This window comes from Wyeomyia smithii, chromosome 1 (genome assembly GCF_029784165.1).
Source record: "Wyeomyia smithii strain HCP4-BCI-WySm-NY-G18 chromosome 1, ASM2978416v1, whole genome shotgun sequence".
NCBI classification, from domain to species: domain Eukaryota; kingdom Metazoa; phylum Arthropoda; class Insecta; order Diptera; family Culicidae; genus Wyeomyia; species Wyeomyia smithii.
Window position 1 is genome coordinate 28,100,160 of NC_073694.1, and position 26,942 is coordinate 28,127,101.

At 41.1% G+C, this 26,942-nt stretch overlaps 2 protein-coding genes across 2 annotated transcripts; both read left to right on the forward strand.

Moving 5' to 3' along the window:
• Nucleotides 1–81: 81 nt before the first annotated feature.
• On the forward strand, nt 82–21,850 carry LOC129731049 (nose resistant to fluoxetine protein 6-like). Its single transcript, XM_055690782.1, has 4 exons — nt 82–354; nt 411–744; nt 811–1,426; nt 21,036–21,850. Exons 1-4 carry the CDS (start codon nt 120–122, stop codon nt 21,816–21,818), a joined length of 1,968 nt encoding a protein of 655 aa, XP_055546757.1. The 5' UTR covers nt 82–119; the 3' UTR covers nt 21,819–21,850.
• Nucleotides 21,851–22,990: 1,140 nt separating this feature from the next.
• Nucleotides 22,991–25,094, forward strand: LOC129734073 (O-acyltransferase like protein-like). Its single transcript, XM_055695791.1, has 3 exons — nt 22,991–23,210; nt 23,274–23,610; nt 23,665–25,094. Exons 1-3 carry the CDS (start codon nt 22,991–22,993, stop codon nt 25,058–25,060), a joined length of 1,953 nt encoding a protein of 650 aa, XP_055551766.1. The 3' UTR covers nt 25,061–25,094.
• The last annotated feature ends 1,848 nt before the right edge of the window (nt 25,095–26,942 follow it).

Consider the following 26,942-nt stretch of genomic DNA (forward strand, 5'->3'; position numbering starts at 1 on the left):
ATAATGATGCATTCAAGAGTAAAACCAAAAAAAAAAATCCCTATCAGATCGGGATAACAAACCAATCCGCTGGTATTACCATTAGTGGCCATTCGATCTCGGTAGCTTAGCTTGAAAGCATGCGATTACTGTTCGGGATAATTGCTTTGGTTAGTCTGACCGGACGGGGCTTCCACTGCTCCGACGTTGTGGACAAGTTGGAACGGATTCCGTACGAGTTTGCAACCTTCCTGGGTGCTTTTCAATCCAGCAACCACTCCGCGGACCTTAGTTACTGGAAGGATCAGAATTGCGTCTACGATTTGAGCAAGTTCGGTGTGGGACTTCAGAAAGATCAACAATGGGCGTTAAAAGGTAAGTACCCAAACTGGTTTCTCCAACGATGACACCTTCTACGATTTTTTTCCTAGTCTACGACTTATGGGGCAAAATGCCGTCCGGACTGTCACGAGGAAATTATTTCACGCCGGGTGATTTCGAGCAATGCCGCCAATTGGCCATCGGTCCGTTCGGCGGCCATCACTGCACTGTACGGTTCGGCTTCGATTCTATGAAACTTCCACTGGATCCACTCTGGTTGGGCATTTGTGTGCCCAACACATGTAAACCGGAGCTTATTAAAACTCTAACCGATTATTTCGCGCAAGAGTATGAGTTAGATACGGTCGATGGCTACAATCAGTCTGACTTCTGTTACAGAGAGAAACCGGCCCAGGAGCTTGACGGAGTCGCTATCAGTGCAATGTATGAAATTCTATTATCTTATGTTTTAGTACATTGACGGTGATAAATGAATGGTTTCTTTTTCAGCGTTGTACTAAGTTGCATTGGTGCGGCTATTGTTATGTGTACATTAATTGAGGTTCTAGGTATGTTGCTTAAGATACCAATTCCTCAATACTTGAAGGATGTTTCACTGTACACTGGTTTGGCAACGCTGTTCAAAACTGAGCCAAAAGCCGAAAAGAAGACGGACACATTAGATTGCGTCCACGGACTTCGTTCGTTCCTGATGATCCAGATCATAGTTCATCATGTGCATCATGCTCTAAGAACCATTCCGGTTACCGACAACGTCATCCGGCAGGACTACTTTGACAGTGCGGGTGGAGTTATTACTTATCGTGTGTCAGCTTTATCGGCGGATATATTCCTGGTCATAAGTGCGATGTTGATGACGTACGGCATCATGAAGGAGCTGACGTTGAACTCTGGCAAGTTCAATGTTTGGCTACTTTGGCTACACCGTATCGTACGAATCTTGCCGGCCTATGCAATGCTGATATACTTCTGGGTCGCTTTCGGTGAGCATTTAGGGGAAGGGCCACTCTATCGGCATGTGGTGCAGCCGACTGTCGACGCCTGCACGGAAAACTGGTGGACTGCGATACTGTTCGTGCAGAATTATGTTAACCCGGAGCAGATGGTGAGTGTAGATTTTTTTTGCTCTTAATTAATGGTATAAATTATTTCTTTTATTAATTGGCACCCCAAAACCTTCAAGTCATAAGAATAGTACAAGACTCACTTTTACAGCTGAACGCAATTTATGGTTGGCATGAGTTTCCATCAATAACTGGTTTTCCCTACTTGTGTTGAACAATCATGTCAAAAAATTTAAAATTAATAGTTCTCATTGTATCAGTATCTTATGATTAAAGGCACTGAAAATTAATAAACTAGACTCAAAACAGTTGATAAATGAAAAGTTAAGCAAATCAACGCGAGATAACTCTTGATATGGTTGATACTCGAAACAAATTAGCACAAAACAATATTTTTCTGTGCAAAGCTTCAAACAAAAGTGAAAAAATCACCAATTTTAATTTCAGGTATAAGCAATTTAACTCCTGATTTATCACTAACAGGCAAACAAAAAAAAATTGGGTAAAACTGCCAGGAACAGAAATGAAATTCGCGGTATTGGAAAATTCAAACTGTTACCTCGGCAATCAAAAATTATTTTTCTGCAGGTACTGTTTAAATGTGTGGATGTAAGATATTGCTCTTGGTACCAGTAGGCTGCAAATAAGGGGTGCCCATTCTATTTTCACTTGAATCGGTCAGCAGCTTCAAGGAAAACAAATATCAAAGCAAGCCATTTTTTGAGCCGCGATTTTTTTCAATCGTGATTGAAAAAAATCGCGGCTCAAAAAATGGCTTGCTTTGATGTTTGTTTTCCTTGGAGCTGCTGACCGATTCAAGTGAAAATAGATAGGGCATCCCTCATTCACATAACGTATTAAAGAACATAAATACAAAACATTACAAACATTAACTTACATATAACCGATTGACTGAGCAGTGATTTCAGTTACTCAGTTCTCGACTGTGTAAAAATGAAAAACCTAATGTGATGAAAACGTTAAAAAATTGAGGTGCATTCATCACAATTCGTGATACAATATTTTTCAAATGAAGTTGTTCCTTGAGTTTATTTCAATTTCAAACTGATCTATGAGTCATTCCATGAAAAAAAAACTTAACTCAAGTTTTATTTGAATTCAGAATGAACACTGATTCTTCAATAGCACATTTTTAACACGACACTTCATTTCGATTGTGGTTTGAAACGAATCCCTCTTAGGATTGACTTGCTTTTGAATGTTGTAGGATTTCTTTTGTCCGAATTTTCTGGATAACTGGTAACTATATAGTGTTCACTAATAGCATTTATGATTAACTTTCGTTTTTTGCAGTCAAAACATGTAAACGTGTTTCATAAAATGTACAAAAAATCGAGATATCAGAAACTTGTCCACAATATTTTAGTAGGGATGGAAGCTTTTGTGATACAATTTTATAGGAATGTCAGAACTGGTATTTACTCGTTTTGAAACAGTTTTTGCAAAATTTGAAAAAAAAAGACAAGAGATGAAAATCATGATCATTTTTGGACTTCGCGAACAAACATATTTAAAAAAAATACAGTCCTAACTTTGTACCAAAATGGCGACTAAGCATGTTGTTATCAGCCGAACATAAAAATGATTCCAAAGTAAGCCTTTTATCTTCCAAAAACTCGTCTATTAGCCAGAATCACTTCTGAAGCTCAAAAACACTTCTAGAAGTAAAAATCGAAAAAAACTCCCCTCATGGCTAGAAAAGACAAATATAAAATTGATCTCCAATTTAGTTCAAAATCGCCAGCAAAACGAACACAAATTAAGATTGGAATCGACGAATGATACTACTAAAAGTAAACAAAAAAAAAAAATACTAAATTAAGTCCAGAATCTTCTAACGGAGAGAAAAGAAAAAAAAGCTTCTCGGAAAAATATATCCTAAATTAAACTCAGAATCGTCAAACACAAGACGCTTCTAAACACCGACAATAGAAAAAGGACTCCAAGTTTAGCCTAAAATCACTAAAAATGCTTATAATAACATAAGCTAGTTGGAAACGGCTGGGCAATGCGTACCAGCAATACACCCGTACTAGTTGGCATAAAATAGACCCCAGTGTGGTCCAAAGCATAATGCCCAGTAACTCCTATCCCTACCTCAACGTAATAGCGACTGGGATACGAGCAACCAAAAGAAGATCGGTGAGCCGGTGGGAACTTGGTCGTATGAGAGAGCAGTATGAGAGAGCAGCTTGCCTGAGCGTCTGTTCCCCAGGTCAGGGGCGGCTCAAACAGCGACTGATCCGGAGCGGACGGCTGAACTATGAAATGCGGTGTCTCGCCAGCTACACCCAAGACGGCAGCCCCGTCGCGAGACTAGGCATCGCAGCCCTAGTAAGGCAGCAATAAAAAAATAAACATACTACGAAAATAAACATACTACGAACAATCCAGAGAATGATACGAATCGGAACAATCGGTATAGACCTACGCAAACGAAAAAGGACAACGAAACTTGGTACTTGGAATGTTAGGACTCTGCTCGAACCGGCACGCGCGGGCATCTTGGCCAGACAGCTACGGAAGGCAAAAGTGGAGGTAGCAGCCATACAAGAGGTGCGTTGGCCTAAAACCGGGGAATGTGAATTCCGGGCGTTCGATACGACCGCGGGCACTTCTTTCAAATATCACATCTACTACAGTGGCGGCGATAGAGCGGAACGGGGCGTCGGTTTCGTACTACTTGGAAACCAAATGAAGCGTGTTATTAGGTGGAGGCCTATTAATGACCGTCTATGCGTATTGAGGATCACGGGCAGATTCTTCAATTACAGCCTTATCAACGTGTACGCGCCGACAAACGATAAAACCGACGACGTAAAGGAGGAGTTCTATGAGCTCCTCGAGAAAACGTATGGGGAGTGTCCACAGCACGATATAAAGATCGTCATCGGAGATACGAACGCACAAGTCGGACGAGAGGAGTTCTTTCGTCCCGTTATTGGTAGGGAAAGCCTTCACTCTACCACCAACGACAACGGCTTGAGATTAGTGAACTTCGCCGCGGCCAGGGGAATGGCCATCTGTAGTACCCATTTTGCACGTCTGAATATTCGGAAGCACACCTGGAGACACCCCAATGGAGAGGCCTGCTCTCAGATCGACCACATGCTGATCGACGGCCGACACTTTTCAGACGTCATAGATGTGCGGTCCTTTCGAGGGCCAAACATCGACTCGGATCACTATCTCGTGGTAGGCAAGATTCGCGCCCGGAAGGAGTTGCTGCAGAGTATACTCGGAAAGTTGAAAGACGGATCGGTGAACCAGCTGGAGTGCACCTGAACGAGCAGTGGAAGCACATCCATGATGCGGTCAGCAAAACAGCGCGAGAGGTGATAGGCATGACAACGGGAACCACGCGTTGTGGGTGGTTCGATGCTGAGTGCCTAGAGGTGACGGAGGAGAAGAATCGAGCTTACGCCAACACGTTAGTAGCAGCTAATCGTGTAACGCGCCAGATGCGGGAGAAATACCGGGAGGCAAGAGCTGCCGAAAAGAGGCTTCATCGCCGTAAGAAACGTGAGCACTACGATCGCGTCCTCGCGGAGGCGGAGAATTGCTTCACCAGGCACGACACGAGGAGCTTCTATAGAACGATCAACAGAACCAGGAACCGGACCGTGCCAGTACCTGCCATGTGCAATGACAGGGAGGGGAACCTGATTACCGATGAATCGCAGGTGGCCAGGCGTTGGAAGCAACTTTTTGAAGTGGAGTTGAACGGTGAGGAAGGGAGGAAAGTCGTCGAGGGGAACAAGATTGAGATTGATGAGGACGGACAAGCTGTGGACCCACCAACATTGGACTGATGAGTGGTACAGCAACACAGTCCGTGGGAAAACTCGGATAAGAGCATGAGCATGAGCATGAGCATGATTGACCGCCCGCGGTTGCTACTCCGTTATTGCCAGATTAGCTGTAATTACACAAAGAACCAACAGATGATGTTTGGGACCAACATGCATCCTCAATGTGTAAAAACAGGTGACCTAAATCTTTATATTAGGCAATACCAGCGCCGGCCGCATCCGAATGCAGGTCAAAGAAGGAGTTTGTATAGGAATATGTTGACGTGATACTCGCTTTATTGGAAGCCGAGAACACCTCTGCACTTCCACGAGAAATCACTGGGATGTTGGATAAAGGGGAAGGTATACAGCAGGGTTCGTTTTGGTAAACGATGCGCTAATGCGCTAATGTCGGGTTCTACAGAACAGGTGCCGCGTCTACAAGTTCATTACATCCGCCACGATATTCATAATGTGATTCGAACTTATTTAGTTTGACAATGTAACACCGCAACAATAAAACGTACGCGAGGATACAGGATTTTTGACTAAACCGAGACAACTTAAAATTACCGTATATCTCCTCGTAAGGTGATGCTCTTTATACCTAAAACTATTGCGCGTTGTTGATCCATCTGTAGATAATACGACCTCATGGAAGGTACCGACGCGGGGGTTGAAATGATATTTATCGACTGAACGAAATCGACTTCGATTTCCGATGTAGTAATTTAGATGCAACGCGCGAGCAGTCTCCGACTTAACGTTGATGAAGATGAGAAAGATATGATGAAATATCTGGGTTCACTTCGCGAAATCACCACACGCCGGAAGTCCATATATCAGCAAAACTCGCCCGGGCTGAATACGCGTTTACACCGAAGCGTTACGAACAACCGCTTTAATCCCCCCGGCCGACACATACGCGCAGGAACTCGGCGTTTACGTCGATTATCTCTTAACAATGTACGTCTAATACGCCTAATAAATATGAAAATTGGCAATGTTCCATGCATCCAAAGCCTCAACAATTCAATAAAAGCAAATATACATATAAGCCTGAATATATTTTTAATTTTATTGACAAAGTGCCGAACTTGTCATAAATATAACAAATTATGTAAAACAACTGGTCAAAAGCTAGAACAATCAAAAAATCAAAGCATATGATTCCTGAGAAACACATACTCCAAACTCCACAAACCACACTAACACTTTGTGGACAAAAATAAAACTTGTTACTGAAACCCTGCGAAAAAAAATACCGCGCACACAATTTCAACGATGAAATCAAAATCTCTCTGTATCTGTTTTCTCACATATAGTAAAACTAGAAACAAGCATCAAAATATCACTTTACAATACAGACAAGACAAAACGTATACTTAGCTTTCATCTCTTCATTTTCCAGTTGTTTTCATCGTTTTTGGACTTTTCTTTAAATAGAAGTACAGTAGCAACATGCATGTATGCCTTCACACACTCGTTTAATCCATACAACATTTCATTCGTTGAAAAGAGATAGCACATAAACACTGTAAACGGCGATGCATGGTTTTGATCTTATTGGCAAATTTTCACTTCAAGTTTAATTAGATACAAGCCAAATATAATTTGCACTATGCCAATGAATAAATCCCTAATGAGCATTCAATCACTATAAAACTATGTGGAGCAGCTGCTCGAAAAACACTCTCCTTATTGTATGTAATAACACCACACACTCCACACTTTCAAACCGTCGCCAAGACAGCAAGACAAGACAAGAAAAAATAAACACTTTGGTGAATCTAAAAAGCAACGCAATAATATTCAATTTTCACAATTAAATTCACTTTTTTTTCACTTTTTTGTGGAACTTCACACTTTTCGCACTTAGCACATTTCAATAGAACACCTGTATATATGTTTAACAATTCTTTAGGTGTAAAATAACCGAAAATCACCAAACAATGTGATGATTTCAAAGCAGGAACCAGCTGGCCAATCTTGATCATGGCCTCGCACAACCATCCGCGAACTTTTCCAAGAAAAAAAAATTTTAAATTTAGAAAATAAACTCACTCCGCGATAACATCTATAACGAACATGCACAACTCAGTCCGTGGGAAAACTCGGATAAGAGAGGGAAAAACTCGGGAATAAATAAATAACGCGGTACTGTACTTTCAAGGAAACAAAAGATAAACGTTTTATTAGCGTGTTAACTCTGCTCTAGTATAATCGAGAATGAGCACAAAAAGAATAAAGGTTATAAATTGCAGTGTTGCTAAACCGCAGAAACAAATTGTCCCCAAATGGGGGTGATTCACAACTAGTCATTACACTTCCACACTCCTCCTGAATGACTACTGTTTCAAAATGCCAACTTTTTCCACAAACTTTCTCAATAGAGATGGTCCCAATGGCTTCGTTAGGCCGTCTGCTATCATTTCACTCGATGAACAGTATTTAAGCTCCACTACACTCCGCTCACACAGCTCACGTATGAAATGGCTTTTAGTGTCTATATGTTTCACTCTTCCACTAGCTCGCTCGACTTTAGCGAAACTTAAACATCCCTGGTTGTCTTCGTAGATCCTCGTAGCTTCAATTTGCGGTTCACCTAAATCGCCTAACCGTTTTCTCAGCCAAACCGCTTCCTGGCATGTCAAAGTCAAAGCATTGTATTCTGCTTCGAGCGTCGACAACGCCACGCTGTCCTGGGCTTTGCTGGCCCAACATACTGGTCCTTGACCATAGAAAAACACGTATCCAGATGTTGATCTTCTAGTACGCAAATCGCCTGCATAATCTGAGTCAGAATAGCCCACTAGTTCCCAACCGTCGCCTGGACAGAACTTCAGTTTATACTCTTTAGTTGCGTTTATATACTGAAAAACTCGTTTCGCTGCCATCCAATCGCTCTTATTCGGCTCCTGCATCTTTCTACCAAGTAGCCCAACGCTAGTTGACAAATCCGGTTCAGCATTCACCGCTATATATAGAAGCGCTCCAACTAAACTACGGTATAAAGTTTTATCTTCGAATGGTTGACTGTTGTTATTCGCCGATGTGTAACCAGAATCCATCGGAGTTCTCACAGGATGTGCGTTCTCCATTCCAAACTTCCTAATCAACTCGGTGGTATAAGCAGTTAGACGTAGCGTATAATAGCCATCTTCCTTTTGAATATCATGGCCCAAGAAATGCCGCACCAAACCAAGCGATATGATATCAAATCGCTCACGCAAGCGTTTAAAAACAATATCCAACTCTTGCTCCTCCGAACATCCTAGCAGAAGATCGTCCACATACACAAGTAGGTAAACAGTGGGACGTTCGCCCTTACGAACGTAAACACATGGATCTGTGTTGCTTTGTTTAAGGCCTTGCTCGAGAAGCACTGCGTGTAGGGCCTTATTCCAACATCGTGCCGACTGTTTCAACCCGCAAATGCTTTTCTGCAACTTACACACCATCTTCTATTTGCCAGGTACTTCGAAGCCTGGTGGCTGCCGCATGTACAGTTCCTCGTCGATAGTACCGTTTAAATACGCCGTTTTTACGTCGTACTGCTTCAGCACCAACTTTTTCTTGCCAGCAACGGCCAACATTACCCGCAGTGTAGTCTGGCGAGTTACCGATGCAAAAACTTCGGAATAATCCACACCAAGCGTTTGAGTGTAACCCTGAGCTACTATACGCGCTTTGTGTTTAACCACCCTACCAGCTTCATCCTTTTTCAATTTAAACACCCACTTCGCGCCTATAATCTTCTTCCCGGTTGGCAGATCAACTAAGTGCCATGTTTGATTCACTTTATGAGCATCGATTTCTTCACACTTTGCTTTCTTCCACTCAGCTAAAGACATCGCTTCTGAATAATCACTTGGTTCTTCGCCATGAGTAACCTGCCCGACGATATAATCGTCAAATCTTCTCGGTAGTACATTTCGCGTATTTCGCTCACTTTTTCTTAAAGGCTCTTCAAAACCTAAAAAATCGCTTTCATCCGCATCTTCGTACAAAGAAACTGCATCACTTTCATCCGGCTCTTCTGCCGAATTGTCGCCCTTATTCATTATTTCTGTCACTTCGCTTTCTGCGTCACACTCAGTCTCCCTAGACGTTTTCTGATTCTCCTGCAGTTTAGATCCATTACTCAACTCAATGAATCGCGCATCACGGCTTATGATGATGCCGTCCGTATCTTTGTCTAAAAAACGATAGCCCTTGTGACAGTTAGAATATCCCAATCAACTTCTTGGCTTTGGGATCAAATTTCTTGCGCTTCGCATCTGGAATATGCACATAGGCAGCAAACCCAAAAACCCGCAGCCTGGAAAGGTCCGGTTTAACACCAGTCCATAGTTCAAATCGCGTTCAATCAACAACTCTCGAGGGTAGCCGGTTTTGTACAAAAGTGGCTGTCAACACTGCTTCTCCCCAAAAGCGTTTTGGCAAATTTGCGTCCAGCAGCATACAGTTCGCCATCTCCTGAAGCGTTCTGTTCTTGCGCTCTGCAATGCCATTCGACTGAGGCGTGTACGGAGTTGTAAATTTCGCCTCAATACCTTCAGCTTTATAGAACGCTTGAAGTGCATGGCCAATATACTCACCACCGCCGTCAGATCGCACAATCTTAGGTTTTCTACCAAACGCTGTTTCGACCCAACGAACGTACTCCTTTATTTTATCTACTGCCTCACTTTTCACCTGCAACAAGTAGACCACACAAAACCGACTATAGTCGTCTATCATAGTCATGAAATACTTATTCCCACTAGGTGTTTTATTTTCCATAGGTCCACAAAGATCCGTGTGGATAATATCAAGGGGTTGTTTGGATTTGCGCTCAGCTACTTGCGGAAAAGGTTTTCTACTAAACTTTCCTTTCAGACAGCACTCGCACACATTTTGCTCCCCATAATCTTTTATCTCCATACCGGTAACGAGATATTTGCCCTGGATAACACTCATGATATCCATGCTCCGGTGGCCAAACCGTCGGTGCCAGGTGTGCTGACACTGTTCACTGTGATTTCCCGTCACCGTCATACAATGTTCTGTCGTTTTAAGTTTATACTGGTTACCATATATTTCACCAACTGCCACGACGTCACCATTCACGGAAGTGATATGGCACACGTTAGATTTGAAAACAACATCGAATCCCTTAATCGCCAATTTTCGAACAGAAATCAGTCCACCTTCTAAGGCAGGTACATACAAAACGTACTCTAGCGTTATTGCAATACGCTGCCCGTTTCTGTTTACTCCAAAAACAATTCCACTTCCGCAACCACTTGATTTTGCTACAGAGCCGTCAGCTAGTGTGACATCTATCACTACGTCGCTTTTGAAGTTCGTGAAGAAACTTTTATCATTTGTCATGTGGCCACTGTCGATTGTCCATGCTCCAGGAATCACTTCCCCAGCAACAAAGCATACCGCACCACAAACAACACCTTCTTTTGCTTTTGCTTGCTGCCCTGCTCGTTTCACCTCAGCTTGCTTCGCTTGCTGCTCCCAAACGACCTTTTTCGGTTGTTCTGCTTTGCTGTTCTTTGCGGACAGAAATTTGCGGCAATTCTTCCTAAAGTGGCCCACCTGATGACAGAAGAAGCACCTCTTTTCAACTCTCGGTGTAACTTCTGTTCTCAGGGCCTTTTCCATTCTGCCACCGTCTTGATGGTTTCGCTTTTGATACTCGTCACGCAATCGTCCTACCACAAAATCTATTGTCAAATCAGTTTGCGGTCGATTTTCTAATGACGTCACAAAACTATTATATGAAAGGGGGCAAACTACGCAGCATCATAACAATCCGTAGAAGCTCTCCCAGCTCAATTCCGGCATTATCGAGTCGTTCATAAAGATTTTCGATCTGATCAATATGTTCTTCAACGTCACCACCTTCATCAAGCTTCAACCCACACAATTGTTGGAGAAGCATCACTTGATTTCCGATTGTCGCTTTTTCGTGGTAGGTCTGGAGGTTTTCCCGCATCTCCCGCGCAGTTGCGGCCTTTTTAACGAAACGCAACTGGCTGTCTTCCACGAATAACGAGATAGTCGCACGAGCCTGGCGGTCATTTTTCTTCCACTGTTCGAAACTCGGGTCAACCTCTTCTGGTTTGACCTTCTCAATCACATCAAAAATGTCCTCACGCTCAAGAAACATTTTCATGCGATATTTTCATGAGCCGTAATTCGTGCCATTCAATTTTGCCAAGGTTACCTTCACGCTATCCGCCATCTCACAACTTTTGTATCACTAACGCACGTGTCTTCGGAATTTCCGACAAACCGATTTTCCTTCCTTCCGATACTGGGCCCATAACCTGATGAGTGGTACAGCAACACAGTCCGTGGGAAAACTCGGATAAGAGAGGGAAAAACTCGGGAATAAATAAATAACGCGGTACTTTCAAGGAAACAAAAGATAAACGTTTTATTAGCATGTTAACTCTGCTCTAGTATAATCGAGAATGAGCACAAAAAGAATAAAGGTTATGAATTGCAGTGTTGCTAAACCGCAGAAACAAATTGTCTCCAAATGGGGGTGATTCACAACTAGTCATTACACTTCCACATGGACGAGGTGAAGAATGCTTGCAAAGAGCTCAAAAACAACAAAGCCGCTGGGAAGGACGGCTTACCGGCCGAACTTTTCAAAGTTGGGAGCGAGCGGCTGTGTAGTGCAATCCACCAGATTATCCTAAGGGTATGGTCTGAGGAACAACTACCTACGGACTGGTTGGAAGGACTCATATGCCCTATCTACAAGAAGGGACATAGACTCGAGTGTAGTAATTATCGAGGCATAACCCTCCTCAATTCCGCTTACAAAATTCTCTCCCGTATTCTGTTCCAGCGACTGAGGCCGTTGCAGAAAGCCTTTGTTGGAGAATACCAATGCGGTTTCCGAGTGGGGCGATCTACAACGGACCAGATGTTCACCTTGAGACAGATTCTCGACAAGTTTCGAGAATACAACTTGCAGACGCATCATCTGCTCATAGACTTTAAGGCGGCGTACGACACAGTGAAACGCAACGAGCTTTGGCGAATAATGCTAGAACATGGTTTCCCAACAAAACTGATTAAACTGTTACGTGCGACGCTTGACGGGTTTACATCATGCGTCAGGGCAGCTGGCGAATTTTCGGACGCGTTTGTGACGTTAGATGATCTAAAGCAAGGTGACGGGCTCTCCAACTTGCTGTTCAACATAGCTTTGGTAAGGTGTAATACGAAGGGCAGTTGTGCAGAGGAGCGGCACCATCATCACGAAGTCTCACATGCTTCTGGGCTTTGCGGACGACATTGATATAATTGGTGTTAACCGTACACTCAAAATATTTTTCACATTATTGTTACGTGAAATTTCCTGTACTTATTCATTTTCTGTCATTTTGCATGATTTATGTGGCAAACATAACATCTACGTGAAAATCACACGCATATTATGTTTTATCACGTAGCAGCTACGTGAACTTGGCAACGTCAAACAGAATGTCATAGAAGAAGTATCGCGTGAACTCTCTGTGTGAAAATATACAGAAATCAAAATGGCGAAGCTGTTGTCTAACTCAGTCTTTGAAAATAAAATAGAATTTCTCGACGGCTTGCCAATACTTCAGCTTTCGAAAAACCGTACGAATTTGACATCGAGTCTTGAGCTTACAGGTTTCACACAAATTCAGTTCAAAGGTCGTGGAGTTTTCTTTACATAAACAGTTGCAGCTTACAGTAGTTATCGCCGGCAAATGTCGTAATATTTGTCAGTTTTTATGTCGTTTGATTCATTTACGAATCGGCAATTTTGCATGGTCATGCGATTTATCAAGCAACATATTCGGATAATTTCTAGAAACTATTTCCCGTCTCTTAGGAATTGGCAAAACAAAATTTGGAAATTTTACGTTGTACAAAACGTAGTAGCTAGCACATAAACGAATGCTTTCCTCTTTACCGGCAGTTGAATTCTACGTGAAATTCACATTAAATGCATATGTCTGTCTACTGTATAAGATTCACAGGATAAATCATCTCACCAGTTCATGATGAACTGAAATGACAATCACATAACACCTACGTGAAAAGGACAGTGGAAAATATTCACATAACTTTGCCGGTAATTATAACGTGAAAAATATTTTGAGTGTAGAGCAGTTGGGGAGGCCTTTACGGCTCTCAAAAGGGAAGCTGCGAAAATTGGACTCACCATAAACACTGCCAAAACGAAGTACTTGGTGGCTGGCAGAGAGCGTGGCAGTTCTGCGGGTGTTGGTGCTGCGGTGGAGATGGATGGGGATACTTTCGAAGTGGTCGACGAATTTGTTTATCTTGGTACTCTCGTGACATGTGACGAGGTGAGCCGCGAGGTGAAGAGGCGGATTGCGGCTGCGAATAGGACTTATTATGGATTGCGTAGCCAGCTTAGGTCCCGTAGTCTACAGATCCGTACGAAATTTGCGCTCTATAGGACTCTGATTCTCCCGGTGGCGCTCTACGGACATGAATCGTGGACGTGGAAGGAGGCCGATCGACGAGCGCTTGGGGTCTTCGAGCGTAGAATCTTGCGATCAATACACGGAGGCAAACTAGAGAACGGGGTGTGGCGCAGGCGCATGAATCACGAGCTGTACGAAGTATACAAACACGCTGATATTGTCAAGCTGATGAAACACGGCAGGTTACAGTGGGCTGGCCATGTAGCACGGATGGCGGATGAGCGACCGGCAAAGATAATATTTAGTAGAGAACCGGGTAGAGGCCGACGACTTCGAGGCAGACCGCGCATGTGTTGGGTGTGTGCTGTCGACGAGGATGCCAGAGCAGCGGGTGTAAGGGGAGACTGGAGAGTAGCAGCCTAAGACCGAGTTTTGTGGAGACGTATTCTGGATTCGGCATAGGATCTTAATGATCTGTCGCCATAAAAGTAAAGTAAGTAAGTAACATAAGCTAGGATTCGTCAGAAAAGACCAAAACCAAATTTAAAACGCTTTTAAGGCCAGAAAAGATGTTAACATCGAAAATGATTCCGTTCTAAGTTGGCAAAAACAATATACAAGTATGGCAAAAAAACATTTCAAAGGCCAGGAAAAACTATATAAAATGAAAGATCCTAAATTTGGCTCAGAAGCGCCAAAAACCGCCAAAAATAAAAATGACTCCAAATTAATCTTAAATCGCGAAAACGTAAGGAAAACGCTTCTGGAGGCCCGAAAAAGTCAAAATCGAAGATAATCCCAATTTTATTTTTATTATGTATATATGTAGCTCCTATTTCTGGTTTATACTCTGTTCAGCCCTGATTAGAAAAGCATAATTATTATATTATTATTTGGTACCGGTTTGGATCAACAGACAATAAGAATGATGTTTGGGCCGCGCACAATTGTTTGTGGCTTAATGCAATAGAGCAGCGGTTCTCAACCTGGGGTACGCGTACCCCTGGGGGTACTCGAAAGCCTTCAGGGGGCACGCGAAAGAAAATTCAATTCAGGCAAGAGAAAGCTAAAATGAAATTGATTTAAAATGGGCTCAACAATTTCCGCAATTTGAATAGTTCCAATTAAATTTATGATTATTGATTATTTTCGTTATACAACTTTATCTCAGTTGAAAACTAGTTTTTTTGTTCAACTTTTGGCATGCAAATATAAATCAAGATTACTGGGACGGATAAAGCCGAAGAGTTCCGTCCCATTAACATGTTGCACACATTAGAGAAAATATTAGAACTTGTTGTTAAAGGCCAGCTGATGGATTATTTAAATCGCAATGATTTGCTAATTCCAGAGCAATCAGGTTATCGAAAGGGGCACTCTTGTGAGTCTGCATTGAATCTGGTGTTAGCAAAATGGAAAGAAAAAATCGAGGCTAAAGAAACTATTCTTGCTGTATTTTTAGATCTAAAACGCGCTTTTGAAACAATTTCTAGGTACTTATTGTTGCAAACATTGGAGCGCTTTGATATCGTAGGGACAGCATATAAATGGTTTGAAAGCTATTTGTGTGCTAGAACTCAGAAGACTTGTTTTAATGATTTTGATTCGGATTCCATTGCTAATACACTTGGTGTACCGCAAGGAAGTGTTTTGGGGCCCATTTTGTTCATAATTTATATTAATGACATGAAGCGAGTTTTAAGGTTTTGAGATATAAATTTATTTGCCGATGACACTGTTCTATTCATTGCAGCGAAAAATCCAAACGACATTGTTGCACTTTTGAATCAAGATTTACATTATCTGGCGAATTGGTTAAAGTTTAAACAGCTTAAATTGAATATTAGTAGACACAGTACTTGATTATTTCTTCTGCCAACTCCAGACCAGACGTAAACATTGTAATTGATGGTGAGACGATTGATCGCTTAAATGAATTAAATTATCTTGGAGTTACTTTACGAACTAATTTCATTTTTTGTCATAATTGACTTACATTTTAAGTTTAAAATGTAAGTCACTTATACAAAAAATGAAATTAGTTCGTAAGGTAGAATTAGTACAACGGAGCTCTTCCGGGATACGCCTTCCATGGGAGTTGGCCACAAACTGAAGTGTCTCATCGCTTGCGTCGCTGTAGATATAATAAGTCATTATACATAGTGTGCGTAAAGAGACCACTCTCTCAGTTACAGAAATAAACTCCCACAGGGCAGTGTGTGCAGTTTCATCGCGGCGTGATGAGATGCGGAAACACAATAGTAGAGGGTGATTCGACGTTGGTCTTAGGAAGAGTTAACCTTACCCAGTAGTTTAATTGGCCAAAACACCTTGCCGGAGACAACGGAGATTGCGGGTTCGAATCCCGTCTGAACTTGGAGTTATTATTGATGACAATTTTGTGCCGTTTGAAAAATTTGAATTGTTAGTAGTAAAATGAGTCTTTATAAGTCAATCATTTCACCACATATAGATTTTTGTTCATCCATAATATTTCTTGCAAACAATGCACAAATGTTGAGACTGCAGCGCTTACAAAATGAAGTAATGCGATTAATATTAAGATGTAATAGATACACTTCCTCGAGTTTTATGCTGGACGCATTGCAATGGCTTTCTGTGAAGCAAAGAGTATATTTTTTGACAATGGTGTTTCTATATAAAATTTTGAATAATATGCTGCCTCGCTATTTGTGTGATCGAATTGATAGAGGAAGTGATTTTCATAGGTACAACACTAGAAACGCGGATGATGCTAGAACACTACATTTTTTATTCGGAAGATCACAGAACTCTCTGTTGTACAAAGGAATAAACTTTTTCAATTCTATGCCAAGACAAGTAAAACGTTCAGCAACAATGGCGGAGTTTAAAAGGCTTTGTATTTCACACATAAAGTCTGTCTTGTAGACAGATTATATAGAATTTTTTGTAAGTTATCACGAAGATTGTAAAATTTAAACTTTTTTTCCTAATTTATTGGGTATATAAAGTTATTATGTTCATTGATGATGATGGATTTTTGTTTGAATATAGTTATATTATAATTAATATTAGAGTTAAAAAAATGAGTCGGCTACACATGTTTGAGCCACGCGCGCGTAGACTGACATAGACTATCTGGATATTGAGTACATCAGGTTTAAACCCCTGAAATTGAAACAAAAAGCATAACGGGTTGATAAGTTGCTTTTTGGATTGCTGTTACCTTTATTTTTTTAATTTATCTGCTTTTACGATTTAAAAAAAAAGGGTCCGGAGAAAAACCTGAAAAAGGCTTGGGTTTGCCTGTGGACTGTAGAGCTCGTTATCGGCAATTATAGTGTCATAGGATCTCTCTCGTAGTTCTGGATCGTTATCCAGAACCAATTCTGACTAGTTAACGCTTCTAAATATAAGGTTCAGTTCCTAACCAAGTCCAGATAATTTTCGGGATGGAAACGTTCTGGATGAGCCTTGGATCAATGTTATTGAAAAATCGTTTTTTTTATTTTTTTTTATTTTTAAAATCATTGGTATTCTTTTGAAGGGTTACTACAGTGGTAAAAATTATCAATTGAGTTTCATAACAATGAAACTCTGCAACTTCCGCGCGTAGTTGATCCTTGTTGCCATGACCATCGGTTTCACTACCTGATACAGGGGATAGTCAAAATAAGTAGGATAGGCAAAATTTTGATGAAATTTGAAATGCTATAGCTTTGCTAAACGTTATTCGATTTTAATAATTCGAACACCATTGAACTGGGAAACTTTTGAAGTTTCATTTTCTGACCCCAGATCTGGCCTAGGTCACCGGATATAGGAAATATTCCTGAGTTCCGGTAGGCATGTCAAACCTGCTAATTTTTGGATGGATTTGGTAATGGGTTACCTGATAAAAATGCCCATTTGCATCCTTGGCATAGATGACAAAATCATTTTTGAAGCGAATGGTTCATCAAGATCCGAAATCGGCCAAGAACTCATCGAGAAATGGCTGTTTTTAGTAGGGGACATTTACGTTTTTGCACCAAATATAGCGTGTTACACCTCTATCTTCAGGATTTTTTATCAGGAATCTTTTAAAAGACATATATCTGAATATAGGCTGCATTGGCCACTTCCGGAACGACCTGGAGGCAGAATACAGATTACGTTGGCCACTCTCGGAACGATCTAGATGCACCGGAGGAACCCGAAATGGGGACATTTACATTTCTGCATTAAATAAGGCGTGTGATAGCTCTATCTTCAGGATATTTCATCAGGAATCATCAAAAAGACATATTTTTGAATTCAGATTACGTTGGCCACTACCGGGATGATCCGGATACCCCGTAGGAACCCGGAAATGGGGACATTTACATTATTGCATCAAATAAAGCGTGCGACACTTCTATCTTCAGGATTTTTAATCAGGAATCAGGGAAATATTTCCTAATATAGGCTGCATTGGCCACTTCCGGAACAACCTGGATGCCCCGAAGGAACCCGTTGTGGGAGAATTTACATTTCTGCATCAAAATATAGCATGCGACACCTCTCTCTTCAGGATTTTTCATCAGGAATCATCAAAAAGACATATTTTTTAAATACAGATTACGTTGGCCACTCTCGGAACGATCTAGATGCCCCGGAGGAACCCGAAATGGGGACATTTACATTTATGCATTAAATAAAGCGTGCGACAGCTCTATCTTCAGGATTTTTCATCAGGAATCATCAAAAAGACATATTTTTGAATTTAGACTGCATTGGTCACTACCGGCACAACCTAAATACCCCAGAGGAACCCTGATGAAAAATCTTGAAAAATCTTGCAGCTCTATGCGCACGCTTTATTTGATGCAGAAATGTAAATGTCCCCATTCCGGGTTCCTCCGGGCATCCGGATCTTCCTTCGGGGCATTCAGGTTGTTCCGGAAGTGGCCAATGCAGCCTATATTAGGAAGTATTTTTTTTGTAAGATTCCTGATAAAAAATCCTGAAGATAGAAGTGTCGCACGCTTTATTTGATGCAATAATGTAAATGTCCCCATTTCCGGGTCCCTACGGGGTATCCTGATCATCCCGGGAGTGGCCAACGTAATCTGTATTCAAAAATATGTCTTCTTTATGGTTCCTGATGAAAAGTCTTGAAGGTAGAAGTGTCGCACGCTTTATTTGATGCAAAAATGTAAATGTCCCAATTCCGGGTTCCTCCGGGGAATCTGGATCGTTCCGGGAGTGGCCAACGTAATCTGTATTTAAAAAATTATGTCTTTTGGATGATTCCTGATGAAAAATCCTGAAGATAGAGGTGTCGCATGCTATATTTTGATGCAGAAATGTGAATTCTCCCACTACGGGTTCCTTCGGGGCCTCCAGGTCGTTCCGGAAGTGGCCAATGCAGCCTATATTCAGATATATGTCTTTTAAAAGATTCCTGATAAAAAATCCTGAAGATAGAGGTGTAACACGCTATATTTGGTGCAAAAACGTAAATGTCCCCTACTAAAGGTTCCTCTGAGGACTTCCGGATGAAAAATAGCCATTTCTCGATTAGTTCTTGGCCGATTACGGATCTTGATGAACCATTCGCTTCAGAAATGATTTTGTCATTTATGCCAATGATGCAAATGAGCATTTCTATCAGGTAACCCATTACCAAATCCATCCAAAAATTAGCAGGTTTGACATGCCTACCGGAACTCAGGAATATTTCCTATATCCGGTGACCTGGGCCAGATCTGGGGTCAGAAAATGAAACTTCAAAAGTTTTCCAGTTCAATGGTGTTCGAATTATTAAAATCGAATAACGTTTAGCAAAGCTATAGCATTTCAAATTTCATCAAAATTTTGCCTATCCTACTTATTTTGACTATCCCCTGTATACGATATAAACAAAATTGTTCATCGTTACTCGGCGTCTCAAAGTGAACATACAATTTGAGAGATAATGAAACGGAAGATTTTCGGATCGGTTCATCCATCAATTCAAACGTAGCAACCGAGAAAGTGAAACTCAAAGATGAAAAAATCAATTTCGCTTGGCGGTGCTGACTTTTTTCAAAGTGTTTTAAAAAAATAGGTATGTTTACTGGTTACAAGTTTTGAAAGTTGCAAAAAAGTGCTTTAACATCAAAACCTGTGTTTTAGGAAAGCGTACGTTACAGGACAATGCGTTACCGTTCATTGCACGTGATGGAAATGCTGGGCGATGTCAATAGATGTCGAAAGCGGATGCAACCATTTACAAGCGGTTTTGGACGTTGGGAATTTTATATGTCATTTCCGTACTAAGCATCCTTTCGAAGCGTTTAAACACGGCTTACTCAAGGAAGCCTGAATATTTTTGAATACCAATGGTGTTCAATAAATTGAGTTTCATTTAGACTTGTAGTTGTAATATATGGTAAAACTTAAATAAGAAATATCATTTATAAAAAATAACGTAATGACTTAATTGATGAATTCCGATAAATATTATAATTTATAATGGTATGATCGCTGCTATGTTTTTATATGTTTAGAGCTGATGTAAGACAGTCGGTTGAAGATCATACGCGCGAGTCCCGTTACAGGAGAGACTGTCGGTAGGATCATAGCATAGCCTTGTAAATTGTCTTGTATATATAACGGTTGGTTGCAAAGTTTGTGTCAAAAAAAAGGTCAAGTTCCGACAGTGGAATGTTAGTATTTAAATTTTGCTTTGCTCTTCGGGATAAACCAGTGCAGAAAACTTTTTTCTTGAAAACATCGTTTAATAATCATAATAATGCATGCATTCAATCACTTATATTTAGGCATTTGTTTTTATTCAGTTGATTATTTATGATTTATTTATCTATGAATGTCTATCTAGAAGTCGACATTGCCTATTGCATTTTAGTTCAACGCAATTCTAATATTCAGTACAAGTTACGAACAGTAGTATTCAATTTCAGTTCCGTGAAGGTGAAAATGATTTTCAGTTTCGACATCATACAAACGACAGTGAACTTTGACTAAGGAATGAATACCAACAAATGTGATAATCGAAAATCAATAGTTTGATCTGTCTAGAGACCGTTGTCATGTTGCAATTTATGTTTGTGTATAGAAAAGATATTTGACGTAAAGGTTGCCTTGATATCAGTCTGTTTGAGTTTCTAGGTGGTGATTTTTTCAGCACTGGGTTACTATGTCTGTATTAATAACCAGTCCGTTATTCGTTTGTCAACTGGTTACATTGTATGACTCTATATAATATCTTAGATAAATCGACCAGCTCAAACCGATGGAGGTGTGACCATCATCATCATCAATTATATATAAATCGCTTGTTAGTTGAGTTTCTGGTAATCATGAAATCTTCAGAGTAATTTCTACGATAAAATTGAAATGTAATTCGGAGGTTCCTTGAACTAAAAAAATTTTTTTCTCCCACCTAACAGTGCATCCCCCACACGTGGTATCTGTCGATCGACATGCAGCTGTACATCGTGACCCCGCTGCTGGTGTACGCGCTGTGGAAGCTGGGAGTTCAATTCGCGCCGGCTTTGGCTCTGCTGATGATGGCGTCCATGGTGTGTGTATTCGCGACCTTCAGTTCGAACGATTTTTGGTTGAACCCCGAGATGACACCCGACCGGGAGGCCCACCGGCTGCGGTCCACTTATTACGCGACGCACGCCCGAATGTCGGTATGGTTTTTCGGTATCGCCTTCGGTTACTTCCTGTTCCGGACAAGGGAGAAGCAGGTTAAATGGTCACCGGTGGTGTTGACTTCGGTGTCGATCTTTGCGACCGCACTGGCCGGGGTCATTATGTTTTGTGCTACTGAAGTCTACAAACCCCCCGTGGTGTCGGAGCTGGGGGATGCCTTCTACGAGTCGCTGCACCGCGTTGCCTGGGTCGGTTGTCATATGTGGCTTATCTTTATGTGCGTCAATGGCTATGGCAGTGTGCTGGACAGTTTCCTAAGCTGGACAATGTGGCAGCCGATTGCTCGCCTCTCCTATTGTATGTATCTGATTCACTATCTGGTCGTGGTGGTCACCTTGGGTGGATATATCCAACAGCCGTTGTTCTTTACTGGTGTCAATGTGCAATTTATGTCGCTCGGAGTTTTTGGAATTACGGCGGTGGCGGCACTCATTTGGACGCTCTTCATTGAACGGCCAGTTTTAGCTATAGAGAAAAATATTCGACTATGGGTTGGCAAATCACAGCAATAAAGTACTGAGAGCAGGTTAACTTTTTGTTTTATTAACGGGTGTTAAATAAAAATTAGAATTTTTTCAATCACATATAAAAAAAAATTTTTTTTTCATCGATTTCAGTATTTTTTTTAAATAACATAATGTATTTTCTTCAAAAAAATATCAGTGAATGTTTGAGTAAGGGCCGTGGTCTGCTGTTTGACGCAACTTTGTTGCGATGCTCTCACAAGAACGTTGTACGGCACTTACCTCCATTTTCCGGATACAATTCCGGATTCTTGTAGTCAGTTGCTTCGTATCCTTGGCCCTCCGATTGTTTTTATATACTAGGGCACTGAGTGAGCCAAAGAAATCCTCTATTGGGCGGCATCGGGGCAAGTTTGTTAGGTTACGATCTTTCGGCACGAACGGTATCTTTTTCTCCTCAAGATACGCCAGCGTCTTCTTGGCGTAATGGGAAGACGCCTTGTCTGGTCAGAAGACGTACTTCCCATCCGCGTGATGCTCGTTCAGGAACGGCAGCAGGATTTTATCGAGGCACTCTTCTTGATAGATTTGTTGGTTGATTGCCAGACCGCTCGGCTTAAACCAAGGCTTTGAAATGCCCCGGTCGGAAATGGCGATGTACAACATAACCTTTTTTTCAAACTTTTGCTTGAACTTGTATTTCACTTCAGGCGGTGTGGATGACTTGTCGCTGGAGTAGTAATTATCATTTCCTGGAATATGCGTTTTGGACAGCGGAAAATAGCTTTCGTCGTCCAGAACGAAAGACGTCCCGCGGTATTTTTTGGTCATCCACCGACACTGTGTTTTAACCGTTTCAATTTGCTCCTCCGTGTACTCCGGCGACCTCGTCTTCTTCCTGTAGACGATTCCTTCCATCTTGAGGGTCCGATGGATCAATACGTGGGAGCAGCCATATTTCCGGCCGGCGTCACGCAGGCTGGTTGCGTCCTTGTTGTCAAACAGCTTCTTTAACGATGTCTTCCTCTGCTTCGTCATTATCGTCACCGGACGACCACTTCCGACTTCCGGTATTGAAAAAAATCTCATTTTTTATTTAACACCCGTTATCTTATCCTAAAAAGCCTGAACGGGGTCTTATCAGATTGCCCTGGTAAGCTTCGAAACGGTTATTGATGAGTTTGATTTCTTTAGTCGCTGAGTCAGCTGGGTATTCCGTCATGGATCGTTTTTCTCTCTATGGGATAGCGTTTTTGATTTTGGGCTGCAATAGTCTGCAGTTACAAAGTATCCACACGGATTTTTTGTCATTTCTTGGCAATCAGTCTGCCGTTTGGAATCACACCAATCCAGCTACAAGTGTTCAGGATCGGTTGTGCCTCAGTCAGTTAGAACTGTTTCAAAATGCTTATACCAATGAAGAACCGTGGGCTCTCAATTGTAAGTATAGAAGTGGTTCTAGGTGAAGAGAATCAACTATTAATCAACTATTAAACATTGCAGTTTTCGATTCGTGGGGAAAAGTCCCTGCTGGAGTGCTTTTTGGAAATGTTTACGAGTTTGGAAATTTCGACCAATGTCGACGGGTTGCCCATAGATATTACTTTGGAACCGTTGCGGGACAGCATTGCACTCTGGTGGTGGATGTTAGTGGACTGAACTTCACATTCGGTCCTATTTGGTTTGGTGTGTGCATGCCGGCAGCTTGTCGGCCTCAAATGGTTAGTGAGCTTGTGAGAGATTTTTTACGGGACGATGGAATCACGTTGCTGAACAATCTGGATCAGACTTGCTATGGACAGGAGGATGAACCGTTCCCCGCTTTGACGATTGCGGCAATGTACGTTCAACTTCTATTTGAGTAACAGTTTCATATGTTTTTTTCTCGTTTCAGCATATTTTTCTCTTGCTATGGAGCCGTTCTGGTTCTAGCAACAGCAGTGGAAGCTCGCTTCCGACTGTCTTCTCAGGTTGCTCCGCACTACGTGAAACGCTTCTCCATCTACAACAACCTGCTAAACATCTACACCACAGTTCCCCGCGTCCAAACCAAAACAGACACGATAGACTGCATAAACGGTATCCGATCGCTATCGATGCTTTGGATAATTGTGAACCACGTCCACGACACATCACTCGGTATTCCAGCGGTAAACGGCGTCATGCAGACGGAATACGCCAACAGTTATTTCGGAGTACTCTTTCATCGGCTCGGCGGGAAGGCGGTGGACATATTTCTGATGTTGAGTGGAGTACTGGTGACGATAAAAGTACTACGAGAGCTAGATCGCACCCGGAAACTAAACGTTTGGAAGCTGTGGGCTCATCGCATCGTTCGCATAACCCCCGCCTATACCGCTACGATATTTTTTGCAATGGCATTTACGGCTTATTTTGGAGAGGGAATTTTTCACAAAACTATTACCGACGATAATATGGATAGCTGCTCCAAGAGTTGGTGGTCTGCTCTTCTTTACGTCCAGAACTACGTGCACCAGAAGCACATGTGCCTTGCGCATACTTGGTATCTCTCCGTGGATATGCAGTTGTACATTCTCTCGCCGCTGATCCTTGTTCCACTGTGGAAATACGGAAAGCGAATGGTTCCATTCATCGTGTTGCTAGCGTTGCTATCAATAGCCTGTGTTTTTACCACGTTCATGGTTAATGGTTACCGCTTAAACCGATCAGCTCCCGTTGGCGATGGACTGCTGGCACGCAAAACTTATCATGCAACGCATGCTCGCGTCTCGGTTTGGCTGTTCGGAGTACTTTTTGGTTATATTCTACACAACACACAATCCAGGTTGATTCTTCTATCGAGAATGGTTCAATTGATAGGCTGGACCATTGCAGCCGGAATACTGGTGGCTACCGGTTATTCACTGAAGCAGGTTTATACCGGTGACTACACGGTTATTCCACCAGTGGCGGATGCCTTCTACGAATCGCTACACCGCTCTTTCTGGGCTTTCACCGTCGTGTGGATTATTTTTGTTTGCGTGAACCAACAGGGCGGTATCGTAAACGAATTTCTCGGCTGGACTGGGTGGCAACCGGTGGCGAAGCTGTCCTACACCATGTACTTGCTGCACATTTGGTTGCAGGCTGTTACATTTACTATGCAGCTGAAGACGACGATTTACTTTAGCGTTATCAATCTGTTTTACACTATTTTCGGATTGACGGCGATCAGTATGGCAGCTGCTACCGTTTGGAGTGTGGCTTTTGAGTATCCGTTCTTTGGTGCGGAACGGATGTTTTTTAGAAAGAGTGAAAAAGCTTCGTAGTTGGATTTCCACAAATTAATGTAACAGCGTTTCAAATTCTCCAAAATAAAATTAAGTAAACCATAAATCATGGTTGTAAATGCTCTGAAAAGGACGATTTTTTTTTGTGAAATTTACCCTCCTAATCAGTTACATCTGAGCAAAATCATTTCAAATCGCCTGGAAATACGCGAAAATTTAATCGACCATTTTTGATTTGAATGAAACTTTGCACACGTATTTGGCTTAGCAAACTGAGCATTTTTCACAGGTGGAGAGATTTTCTACACCCATGAGTTACATTCTAAAAGGGCGTATGCCTTTTGGCATAGGTTTTATTCGAAGCATTGTAGCCCAGAAACCGTTGGTTGTATAGAAAAACTGTCTGAGAATGAGTTGTAGGGAATTAAAAATGCACCATAAAAAAATATACACTGTACAAAAATTTTTTTTTTGACCAAAAAAAATTAAAAATAAACATTAAATTTCAATTAAAAATCAAGAGTTGAATTTTTTTTAATTTTTTTAAAAGAAACTTGACGTTAATACGCAACTTTTAAAAAAAAGTCCAGGATGGAGAAATGAAAAATATTTTTTTTATGGTAGATTAATTTTTTTATGAAAATTCTAATTTGAACATTTTTCAAAGTATTTGTATTCTGATGATTTTAAAAGATGCAGAGAGTCATTTTGAATCAAAAAGCTCTTGGTAGTAAACATTCTAAAGGCATTTGTTTTCGAGTTATTTCTAATTTAAGCTCGAAAAATTATAATTATTTAGGAAAATACACGTTTCTCTTAATTTGTCCATGGTTCTCCAGCAAAAACCATACGTTCATTGGAATGCTTCATCAAAAATATACAATTCATTCTTTGACAACGAAACGATTGGGCGAACGGTTCTCAAGAAAAGAGTTGAATGTTCTAAGTGATATAAATATATATAAGAATCAAATATTTATTTTCGATCTTAATTATCTTAGGAACATATTTTTTTATGACATAGATACTTTACAGAGCTAGTTTCACCTGTATATTTTATATACATCATAAGTAAATGATTCGTCATCTTTTGAAAACAGCTTCGTTTGTATCTTATTTTCTGAAGTCGGAACAAAAGAGCAATACTTTTGTGTGGCAGCTTTAATTATAGATTTTTTGAAAATATTGCTCCATTCTGTTACTCCTTGTTCATATCCTCATATGATACCCAACTAAATGACATTTTTGATGAATTTTTATTACAATCATACAATTCTTTTGCGCTTGTAATGGGATGTTCATGTTCTCTAGCTAAACTTGGGTTTCCTGCCATTCGTTTTAATATGCCACCAATTGCATCGCATGGGCCTTTACCATGAGAAGTCGCAAAAAATGCCACTCTGCATCGACGTTATATTTTGTTGCAAAGTTTTTTCTATTTTTATATTGTGAGGCAGCTCCATCAGACATATCGCTTTTTTCAACTCTATTGTTGTTTTAAAAAAACTCATTAATTTGGCAATGAACACCTGAACCGCAACAGTATCATGATCATACTTCCGATATTATGATGAAGCTGATATTCTTAAGTGTTCCAGATCCTGAATAGTAAACAACGAAGGGATGAATGGTGACTTGACTATCATTCCAATAACTACACGAATCACAAATTGATAAAGACGTATTAAAATGAGCTTGACTGTTCAATATTTTTAATTTTGCAATAACGTTTTCGTTTAATTTGCGTAAGCTTGATGAGCACCGATGATCAGGTAAGGGTTTAAAGCATTTGGGCTTGGTGTATTCCATTTTCACTTTATTCATCTTCACAAAATACAAACTGTTACTAACACATCTGGAGTAGTGCAATCGTATTTATAAACGAAAACAGATATTATAGGTAACCCAGTAGTTATTGGTT